This window comes from Nelumbo lutea, chromosome 6, assembly GCF_056320005.1.
Source record: "Nelumbo lutea isolate HS-2025 chromosome 6, American lotus-T2T, whole genome shotgun sequence".
Classification (NCBI taxonomy): domain Eukaryota; kingdom Viridiplantae; phylum Streptophyta; class Magnoliopsida; order Proteales; family Nelumbonaceae; genus Nelumbo; species Nelumbo lutea.
In genome coordinates, this window is record NC_142689.1 from 34828403 (window position 1) to 34840478 (window position 12076).

The 12076-nt window shown below is 39.5% G+C and overlaps 1 protein-coding gene across 1 annotated transcript; it reads left to right on the top strand.

The window, feature by feature from the left end:
• The first annotated feature begins 8490 nt into the window (after positions 1 to 8490).
• LOC148848497 (E3 ubiquitin-protein ligase PUB23-like) lies at positions 8491 to 9886 on the top strand. The gene has a single exon (XM_088951197.1). The coding sequence runs from the start codon at positions 8538 to 8540 to the stop codon at positions 9792 to 9794; it is 1257 nt and encodes a 418-aa protein (XP_088807323.1). The 5' UTR covers positions 8491 to 8537; the 3' UTR covers positions 9795 to 9886.
• The last annotated feature ends 2190 nt before the right edge of the window (positions 9887 to 12076 follow it).

Genomic DNA, 12076 nt, shown 5'->3' on the forward strand with positions numbered 1-12076 from the left:
GTTCCATGGTATGTGTTTAACTGATAAACATTTCTCTCGAGTTATGTAAGAGCTGTTTGTTTACCAGGAAAAAAATAAAGTCAAAATGACGTTTTTTTGGATCCACGGCATTTTTTCACTATTTGGTGTAACATCTAATGATACTGAGTTGTAAACAATATATTTAAAACAGAACTATCCTGATTTTTAAGACAAATTTTTACGAAATATTTATCAATTAAATAAAACAAGTCCTTGCTTAAAAATAATTGTTTTATCAATCTATTAACAATTCACTATTTTACTGTTACTTTTATTAAGGCTATATTAACAAAAATAAAATTTTAAGTTATTGTTATTGGTAGAAATCTGCTGAAACAAAAAAGGAAGAAAAGAAGTGGTTTTGTGAGAAAAGATAAAAAGAGAATTAGGGGTGCAACTTGGGCGGGCCCAGCCCAAGCCGGAACTGGCCCAATACGAAATTTTATGCAGAGCTTGGACCTAAGAAATCAGGCTTTTTTATTTTTTGGACTGGGACAGGGCCATGTCCTTAGGTAGCCCAAACCTGGCATGAGCCCGACCCAACTATATATATTTTTACATATATATTTGCATAAATAAATATATACATGTATAACTTTAGAGTGGATTCATTAATCATCCTGAGCCTGAACCCAACCTGAGTGTATCAAATTACAGTGCGAGCTAAGCTCGAGTTAGAAAAGTCAGACTTGACCTCAGGCTCAATCCAACTCGAGCGTTAAACTAAAATTTTAAGATTGGTCTTGGGTTGATCATAAACCCGGCCCAACCCGCCCGACTCGTATCCCTAAAGAGAACAGTGAAGAAGGGAAGAGAAGGCCAAACTAATCTAGCGGCCCTCTCCCATTAGTATCTATAGTTCTATAGTTAATGAACACCTATGTACAATAACTGGTATGCATTTATAAGGTGGTTGATACAAAAAAAAAAAAAAAAAAAAAATCAATCAATAAAAAACATAAAAAGACTAATCTAAAAGCTCCCAAATAATAAATTGTGGTCCTCACTTCCTAACAAAACAAATAATAAATAAAATCAAGTAACAAAAACTGTAAAAATCATCAACATCATCATAGGTATTATAGATTTCAAGTATAATTGAATCTAATCATATTAGATCCGATTGTCCTTGTACATTACCGAGTCTATCATATGAAAGTGCGAAGCTGCTTATTGATAATCGGTTTTGGACTGACACACCCTGTCCGAACCAGATCCGACCCATTAACAATTGCAACCCAAACCTTTGGTCTATCTGTGGGTCCATCAATGCATTAAAAGCCCCTATGATTTTATAGAGACAATAAATGGATCATACCCTTTTTTTATATATATGCATAGTAGGGGTTTGGGAGAGGGAGTGGAGAGAGATGCATTAGGCAATAAATGGCTGTTGAAGGGCTCTAGGAGGAATTAATGGCCGATCGGTTGAGAAGCTCTAGAAATAAAACAAATAACCGAAATTTTGTATATGTATATCCGAGTGCCTTTGTAAACTGTAGCCGTACCTCATTAATTAATTTTTTAAACAATATTTAAACCTAAATGTACGAGGGAGAGCCTTGATTTCTTCACAAATTAAACAAGAAATATCTAAAAGTATAAAACTGGTGGAGGTACATCTAGGCCAATTAGCCCATTTCAACGAAAGATCCAACATCCATCAATCCCGAAACACCCCTCTTAATAAACTAAAATGGGTTTTAACAAGGATTCATTTCTTGCTTACAAAAAACCAAATTTGTGTTGATTTTTCTTTCTTTCTTAATGAGCTGTTTTTCTTCATTCAAGGCTAATAAGCTTTTAACAGTTTAGGCTCAGTTTGGAAAGAATCTAAATATAAATATATACAAGTGCAAATACAAGGCTTAAAACTTAGAAGTATAATATATAGGGGTTTTGCACTGTACATATTTATATTTGTATTCTTTTCAAATTGAGCAACTACAGTTCTTCTCACTCATCTACCACCAATTAGCAGAGAGAATAGTTTGGCTGTTGAAGAGGTTTTTCCTCATGACACATCAACCCATTCAAACCCCTTTTTGTCTTTTTGGTCAAAAGATTATTGAATGCAATTATTCTTTTGCCCTGCATCTATGCTAGTATGTGTCATGTGGAAGAAGCTTCTCAACTGTCAGGTCTCCAACAGCCAAATTTTTTCTCCTCCTAGGAGAACAAATTTTTTAAGAAAGAAAGGTGACAAGCATATTAGCTAAAATGCAGAACACCCCAAACAAGCACTAAGAAAGGTGACAAACCTTTTTTCTTTACCATTTCTATAAACAAAAATTCTATTACCATGGTGTCCTTTTTGTTGTCACTGTAGAGGGACATCCAGGTCCACAAAAACTGCATCAGACACCATGACGGAATCTATGAGCCCAATTCATCAACGAAGCAAAAGGAGAAATCGTAAAGAATAAACCCAAGTCCCACCTTCGAAAGGAAGGAGCATAAACAGCTCCCTCAGAAATTCTGAATATTTGCCCTGTCAAAGAATATAGATCCTGCGTTTGGGCCTCTCAGAAGCAAACTCGTAAAATGATGAAAACTGATGCATGAACCAGGTCATATTCCATAACTTGTATAATATTGTTTTTGTTAAATATAACTTATATAACATCCTTACCGCAAAATTTGTTTTGGTTTTAAAAGCTATCATTTTCGGGGGTGTTTGACAATGTAAATTAAATGCTTTTTGTTTTCACTTAGGCTGTGTATGGAAAAGAGGTAAATAAGTGTAAATGCAAATATGTAGAGTGGAAAACAGTTCATATATATTGCAAATTTGGATTAATTTTGCACTGATAAATTTACTTTTTTATCAAACAGACTTTTAGCTGTAATGGTTGCAAACATAAATTTCAATAAAGCATATGTTTTTTTTCTTTTTTTTTTTTTTATTGAAAGCTCACTTGAATACAAATTTGCTTCTTTTTTATTGATGTACTTTTACATCTTGTTATCAATGTAAATGCGCATTGGTCTGTTATTTGTCAATGCATAAATGTAATATTGCCAAACATTGGAGTACAAATTTACCCTGAACCGAGATTTACACTCCATTTGCATCGTTTCCAAATGCAACCTTATTTTCAAAATTGTCATATTAGGAATAAGCAAAAATGCGTTCTGTAACTCTTTCGTTGTTGTTTTAGGAACCGAAAACAAGATTGTGGAGTTGTGGCTAGCTCCATGACCAGACCAGACATTTTATAGATAAGTTGAAAATTTTTCATTGAGATGTATGGTGAATACAGAGGTTGTAATTGGGCTGACAAACCAAACCCATGTTCTATTATCGATTTGGACATGCCATGCTTGTAGGGTTTTCTCAAAACATGTATCTTAAATGTATCAACGACCAAACAAGTGAATGAGATCTAGAGAGAAAGATTGGAGCTCGGGTGGATTGGGGTTAGGATTTTATCTGTAAGAGATTGGTCTATCTTGTTTTAGGCTGCATTTGGATGCGATGTAAATCATTCGATTTTGTAGGAGTTTGGAGAAAACTATACATTTACATTGTTAGAAAACATGAATTGTTTTTTGTTTCTTTAAACAAAACCAACTTGTTTATTTCTTTAAAATTTAAAAAACTAAAAGACAAAAAATGCAATTTAAGAACGTCTTTTTGTGTTTTTTTTTGCTTATGTGGCAATTTGAAAACAAATAAAAAACAAAAGCATGGACACCCCCTCAGTCTCGGTCACAACACCTATTTAACCTTATCTTTTAAAGTGATGTATGATGTTGTCATTCATGGGAGGGGAAATAATAAACGATAGAGTTCCCGTTTTTTTTTAATTGGGAGGGGGGAGGGTCAGTAGGAATCCTTCTAGTTATCACAAACATGCCAATCGATTCGAGAAATCCCCATTTGACTAAATTGTATATAAAAAAATACGTTTAAGTCCAATCAAAGCGATATCTATAGATCACTCCTCGATCATGACCTTTCCCTAGCTGGTGCTGTCTACCTCAGAAAATACAAGCACTATCACCTTCATTGGGGTTATGAGACCCAACACGCCTTAGATATAACAATTGTATTATACATGCAACTTGTCTTTGATCAAGATGCATACTGGGGATGCTCCAGTTTCACCTCACAATCAGCAACCTGCCGAGCTAGCCAAAAATCGTCATCTATACATAACTAAATGATGAGTGACCCTTCAAAATTCCAGTGGCAATCCATAGATTTGACATTTGAAGGCTTAGAGCAAGCCATCTAATAAGGAACACACCTCAACCAAAACCAGAATTGCAATTAACTGGTCCTAACAATTTGTGATTCAGACTTGCTGGAAGGATATGGATGCATGCCTTAGACCATACATACTGATGTTTATGATTGTCAAAGTTTTAAATTAAGAACAATTCTTGATCGATTTGAAGCTATTAGTGTTGGAATTTATGTATGCAGATGTATATCCAACTAACCATAACCAGTACCTTTGCTGCAGATACATGTGCGAGCTGGATGGGATGTTTTTCTCGAGTCCAAAATAACAGCGCTGCACAGGCACGGCCATAACTATAGTTGGTGCAGTGCACCGTGCACGTCATGCATCATTTGTAAAGTATCCTTCTCATTAATTAAATGTGGTAAGGATACTAAATGCATGCTCAACAGGCCAAAAGAAAAACAAAGACAGTGCAACTCATCTACAGAATTCCGTATCTTATTCCCTATTGACTATCTTACTAGGCGTGAGACGAAAGAGTTTTGATGATTGAAGTGCATCGACACACTTATTCTTAATTTTGCAAATTCAATGACGTTGCTTGATTTGAGGTAGTTCTTGAATCGAGGTCATAGTTGGATAATCCTACAAATTGAGTGGAGTCGAGGTAGAAAGATGAAGTCATGCTGTTATGGTCCCGCGCGTAGGATCCCGTCACGAGTCAGTCCACAGTTCGAAAGCCCTGCTTTCCCTTGCGTCTTCCTTTGCGTACAGACCCTATTGCGGAAACTGAATGGGTGATTTGTCCAAGAGACCACCCGAAATCTCCCTTGGGGTGATTTGTCCAAGAAACCACCCGAACTCTCCTCACTCTTTTCTTGGTTGGAAAACTGAATATTTTATTTCAATTTGTAGCTCCTTAAATAGGAGATTACAAAAGGAAGTTCCTAATTAAACTCAAACTCCTAATTACCTACTCCTAATGGTAACTCACTCTTACTTAAGATAAGATAAAGATAAGATTAGATAAAGATAAAGATAAGGGATAAGGGATAAGATAAGGATAAGGTAAGCTGGCGGCGAGTTGGCTTGATGTGTCCAGATAAGGGTGGGCCCACCCCTATGAGCTGTTGTGTGGGCCCCGCTCTGCTGCTGCTGCTGGGTGCGTGCGCGTGGCTCATGGTGCCGCTGCTGCGCAATGTGTGTGCACAGTGCTGCTGCCGCGCAGTGCGGTGCCGGGCGTGTGTGCGATGCGTACTGCACGCCATGGTGTCGCTACCGTGCAGTGATTGCTGATGTGCGGCCTGCTGTCCGTGCTACTGCCTATGACTGCACCGCAGTGCCCTGCTGGATGGTGTGACCATAACATTACACCCCTCCCAGACTACGAGCTTGTCCTCAAGCTCGTGTTCCAAATACATGGCTTGGGACTCTGCGAATGGATCAAACAATTGCACACTATTTCTCAGTCCACCAACAGTATGAACAACAGAGACTGCCCTGTCTCTCAGTGCATAACCCTGGACTATTTGATGCAGACCCTAGCCACCTTCTTTAGTTTCCAGCTCCCAGGCGTAACCATGGCTTACAGTGACTACACGCTCTGCTGCACTCAGGCCAGCCGCAAGGACATTGAAGTGTTCCCTACCTCCTGGGTCATATAGTTTGAAGTAGTTTCGTGGGAGATCCACATAACAGAAATCACGTACTGGACCACGACCCCAGTGTGCTATGTTGTGGATCATAAGAATGCACCAGGTATGCTTACAGTAGAGGACCTTAAGAGCGGCCTCTATATCCTGCCCCTCCACCTTACATCTCTTGCGCACTCCTGTTTCTTGGATTTCTGTATAATTACCATACGGTGGTGCCACAACCATAACTTTATGTCCACGCCAAGCCAAGGCCTTCGGTAAAGCCCCAGCAACATCGCTAAGCCCACATGTCTTCGTCAAAGAAGCGCATTCTGCAGGTTCTATTATAATGTTCGCGACATCATCCCTGGCCAAAGGAGGAGACTTTACGGTTTCATCCTCCTTGCGCTGATCCTTGGTAATAACTACGGTTATAGGGGCAGCGATCTATTGTTCACTGCATGCCTCTACCTAGTCCGGACGACGTCTGTTCGTGTTGGCGGTTCCCTCCGAACTCATTTCCTTGTTGGAGAGGAATGCTTCCAGCAGGCATCGCATATCCCGGATGTCTTCCCTGACTTCACGAACCTCCATGCTGGTTTTTGCAAGTTGGTGTTCCAGTTCGTGGACCTTGGAAGACAGCTGTTCCATATCGCCCGTGACATTTGGCTTTGATACCAATTGTTATGGGCCCGAGCGTAGGATCGCGTCACGGGTTGCTCCACCGCAGGAACCTCAGATCTCTCCTTGCCCTTGGCCTTGCATAAAGGGCCTATTTTGACTATCTCGTGGGTGATTTGTCCAAGAGACCACCCGAACTCTCCTAATGGGTGATTTGTCAAAGATATCACTCGAACTCTCCTCACTCTCTTTCTTGACTACGAAAACTGAATGTTTTATTTCAATTCGTTGCTCCTTAAATAGGAAATTACAGAAGGAATTTCCTAATTAAACTCAAACTCCTAATTACCTACTCCTAATGGTAACTCACTCTTACTTAAGATAACATAAAGATAAGATTAGATAAAGATAAGGGATAAGGGATAAGATAAGGATAAGGTAAGCTGGCGGCGAGTTGGCTTGATTTGTCCAGATAAGGGTAGGCCCACCCCTATGAGCTGTCATGTGGGCCCCGCTTTGCTGCTGCTACTAGGTGCGTGCGTGCGGCTCATGGTGCCGCTGTCGCGCGGTGCGTGCGCACAGTGTTGTTGCCACACAGTGCGTGCGCGCGCCTCATGGTGCCACTGTCGGGCATATGCGCGACGCGTGCTGTCGTGCAGTGCGTGCTGCGCGCCATGGTGCCGCTGCCGTGCGGTGCTGGCCGATGCCTGCTGCTGTGCGGCCTGCTGTGCGTGCTGTTGCCTATGACTACGCCACAGTGTGCTGCTGGATGGCGTGACCATAATACGTGCTCTAAGATCTACAAGCAAGAAAGCGATTAGAGGCTTGAGGAGTTATCCCCTGGTAGATACTCCAACGCTCAAGTTATTCAAACAAGGTGGGTGATCGGGCTGAGCAGTTTAGAAAACAGTATTGGTCTGAGTAGAGTAACGGTATGAAAAAAATTGGATCCCTTTTTATAGTCAAGGATCCATGTCCTGGTTGGATGAAGTTTCCGGGGTTGTCAGAATGATATTAACCAATGAAATTTTTGGGATAAGACTTAATTCTCAGCAGAATTGTCCCCCATGATATAATGCCGATGTGGTCGAAGAGATAAGATAGGCTGTGGAGATGATGTGGTACTGATTTGGTGAAGGTGATAAAATTGGCTGCGGAGGTGACACGATGCTAACATAACCAAGGTGATTGGGCGACCACAAAAGCAACACATGTTATGATGCCAGTTCAACCATAACCCGAACACTCAATATATGTAGAGATTTCTGGGTTCATCATTCTTGGAAGATCACAATTATTCTAGCCGTCTTACCATTCAGTTTCAGTGTGGCAAATAGAGGAGACATTTTAATTTTCTGATATGTCGTTAGTTTGTTCTATGCATGGATGTAAAAGATGATTGTTTTAATTCTTCAATCGTATTAATTAATTGATTGATTAGTGGATTGATATTATTATCTTAATCAACTATATCTCTTGATTTCTTCTATCTGAAGAGATTCTCTCCACAGTAGGATAATTGATAATTCAACTATCGTTAAATTATCTTAATGCTTACTTCTAACTTAAATCTATCTAAAGCATACTTCTAACCAGCCATCCGCCCTAAATAACAAACGAAGCCTCACACTCTTACTGAAGTAAAACTGTTGGAAACTTGATTTTTCTTTTACAATTTTCAAGCAGTTGACGATCCGCTGATTCGGGCAGTCGAATCATAATTGATCCGTTCAATATTTTTTTGACAGTTTTTTATTTTTAATTATTTTTAAATTTTTGTCAGAATGAGCAATCTATTTTAACCGAATAGTCGAATCATCAATCCAAAAATCGGTGGTCAAAACGGTTTATTTTCTAAAATCATGGTTAACGCTATAATATTGCCCATTTTTTTAAGTCAAATTCCAAACGGTCAGTTTGGTTGTTACATACAATAGCAAGGAAATGAATAAATCAAAATTACCAAATAAAAAACTTAAATCGTTTCTCTCTCTCTCTCTCATATATAATGATATAAATATATAAATTTGGTGATCTCCCCTCGCTCTCACTGTCTGTCTCAAGCACCATGGCGAACGAAAAGCAAGCTGATGAATCCATGGAAACTCCTCTACATTTCAGGTGCCCCATTTCAATGGAGATCATGAAGGACCCCGTTATCATCTCAACCGGTGTCACATACGAAAGGAAGAGCATCGAGAAGTGGTTCTTCAAGTACAACAAAAAGACCTGCCCCGCTACTATGCAAACCATTCACAACTTCGATCTCACTCCAAACCTCACCCTCAAAAGCCTCATTCTCGCTTGGCACCGTCAACAATCTCACCACTCTCAACCATCTTCTCCCCCGGCCGTCTCCATCAAACACCATGAGTTGATCTCTCTGTTGACAACAATCGAGTCCACGCCTTTCATGGTGACTTCTCTGAAGAAACTCCGTGCTGTTATCGGTTTTAACGATGAGGTGAAGGACGATTTCGTGCAATCAGGAGGCGTCGAGGTGCTCACTCGCATAATCGTCCAGATCCTGCTGGTCGACACTTTTGATTTCACAGCATTTCGAGCTTGCGAGGAAGCTTTAGCTGTTCTTCACCAACTCTCATTCTCCGATGAAGCATCAATTGAGTTGTTATCGAAGCCGGAATGCATCAATTCCATGGCGATCATGCTTCAAGGGGGCAGCGCCGAGGCCAGATTCCACACCGTTTCCATTTTCAGGACGATGGCCAAAGTCGAGTATAACTGGACTTGGGTTGTTGAAGATCAGGGTATTGATCTGTCTAAGTCTCTGCTGGAGCTCTTATCGGATGAGATCAACACCAAAGCGAGCTCATCCGCATTGGATGTTCTGATTGAGATCTTGAATGCATCGAAGAAGAATAGATTAAAGGCGATCGAAGCGGGGGCAGTCTGCGTCCTGATTGAGCTTCTCCCCGACGCAAACCGACCCAAATGTGAGAAGATCCTGGTGCTGATCAAATTGCTATGTGAGTGTGCCGAGGGACGACTGGCCTTGGCGGAGCACAGCTTGGGGATTGCCGCGGTCACCAAGAAGATATTGCGAGTCTCCGACACGGCGACCAAGTATTCGGTGAAGATCTTCTGGTTGATCTGCAGTTCTCATCCGACGAAAAATGTTCTAAAGGAGATGTTAGTTTCTGGGTCGGTGAAGAAGCTTCTGGCATTGCTGCACATGGATGGCCGCTCCTCGACAAAGGATAAGGCATTGAAGATGATCAAGCTGCACGGAAATTCGTGGAGGCAATACCCTTGTTTCCCTTGTGAATTGAAAGACTATTTGAGATTATTGAATGATTCAAGCTAATTTTGATCGTAATACATATTATGTTTAGTAATTATACATACACGATTTTAATTCAACAGATTTTAATTGTACTGTTTCATGGCTGTTCTTGGTCTCTTTTTCCTCTCATATCTGGATCTGGGCGTGATAGTAATTTGATCTGTTATACTGGGTTTTAAGAAACAGTGATGACAGACATCAGATCAAGATTCGTTTGACCTCTTACTCTGAAGATTAAAAAAGAAATAAAAGATATGAACGTAAACGCAAAGCATTACTAGTTTAATATAGATCTACCACTGAAAATTAAAGTTGCTCAACGAGCAGAACATGGGGGATGAGACCCACCAACTCGATCCCAGGAGGAGAGAGCCTAGTGCTGCAACACATGACCAATAACTGATCAAGCCTTGTGGGATTACTTTTGGATGATCAAACAAAAGAAATATGACAAACAGTTGAGTAGAATTTAAAAAAGAGAAAGTGTTTGATCCAAATGAATCCAATTAATACACTTCAATTTAGATCTTGGATCCATTATTAGCTTATTAAAAATATATAGTTTTTAACTTCTAATAGCTGTCAGACTTTTTTTCTGGGCTTCTGTAGGCCCATTAAGGCTTTTTGTTAACTCATGTCTTCAAGCCCATAGAAGAGATCTATTGAAACAAACAAATTTAAAACGGGGCAGAAGCATTGAAACCAGATGATAGATAAAGAATTGCCACCGCCCTGATTCTGTTTCGTAATAGTTGGACTGAATAAGTACACGAATTGGGCCGTGTCGCGTTTAATGAATAGAGCCCACTCTAGTCTACAATGAGGTGTCCTCTGAAGCTGTCACTTGTCTAATTAAAGAAGAAATGGATTAATGTATCCCACACATGGTTTTCAAAACCGTATTGGAAAAACTGGGAACCGATCAGGTGATCGGTTTTGGTTTTCCCAAAAACTGGATTTTCTTGAGAAACCATTGATTTTGTCAGCAAACCACCGACCAGGGCAATTTACTGTTCAAATTTTTTGTCAGAATAGGCCGACCCTTCGACCTGGTAACCAGACCCCTGACTGGTTCGGTCTTACGGGTCTGTTTTAAAAATCATAGTCCTACACTAAAATGCTAAATCAAAAACAAATGATCCCAGTAACATATTTAAGACAGTGTTTGCCAAGTATTTCTACACGGTAGTCTTTTTCCGTTTAGTAAACAAAAGCTGGGAAGATGAAAATACACAAATGCAAAAAGACTTGAAAAGGCCGAAAATGTTGAATTTCAGGAAGCTTCAAATAAATCTTCCATGTCTTTCTGCGTAACAGATAACCTCTAAACAGCGTTTTTAAAAACCCGATGGACTAAGCTGCTTACCACCGAAGGTCTTTTCTTTAAAGACAAAACTCTAAAAACTCAATATATATCATTTATACTACTTGAAGATATTTATAAAAAAGATTTGCCAAACAGAACTTTAATTCGTAGATGAGATAGTTGAAAGTGATCTAATTTTGGGTGAGGCCGACTTCGATGGTGGAATTAGACACGTGGCAATAAAAGGGTAGTTATGATGAGTAAGATGGTAGCCGCAATTCCTGACTGTAAGAGCTTTAATTGCTGCACTACTTCTACATGTTAGTAGTTGGCAAGTGATTAAAGAGCAGGAATGAATCCCCTGACCCTCTTTATTCTACCGTTATTTGAGGACTGACTCAATGCTCCAAAGTGTGAATAGCACGCATACGCTGATTGCATTGATGGTCATGTAAGTTAAACGATACAATTTAATTGGAATTGGCCTTGTTATAATGAAACGAGTCGTGCTAGAAATCTGACAGAGCCAAACTTAATATTCCATGCCAAGATGAATCAAACCTGAATGGAGCAAAGGAGACGGTATTAAATTAACTAAAAGAATCATAAAAGATGGAAGATCAAGTTAGGTACTTGGATATATAATGCCGAAAAATTGAATTCGAAACGAAAATATGATGTAAAATGGAGCTCGGATTTATTTTTATTTTTCCACCCAAGAGAAAAAAAAAAAAAGGGACAAAAGGAGGGTAAAGAATAAGCTTTATTTGAACTTTTAAGGCTCAGTTTTTCTTGTAGTGTAAATTTGGTTTGCATTGATGTAAATATATGGGAGTGCAAATAAGTTGAGCATGATCTGGTTTAATTTCACTTCAAAATTGACTGTCTTATTTGTTTGTGAGGTAAAAGAGGAAGTAAAATGATGTTGTCCCAATTTATATGAAAGAAAATGGAGGTAGGTAAAGGATTATTTGTTTGGGTGTGAGATGAGAAATAA

Bases quoted from the DNA above. Each gene is read 5' to 3' on its own strand.
- LOC148848497 (XM_088951197.1), top strand. From the start codon at position 8,538: ATGGCGAACGAAAAGCAAGCTGATGAATCCATGGAAACTCCTCTACAT.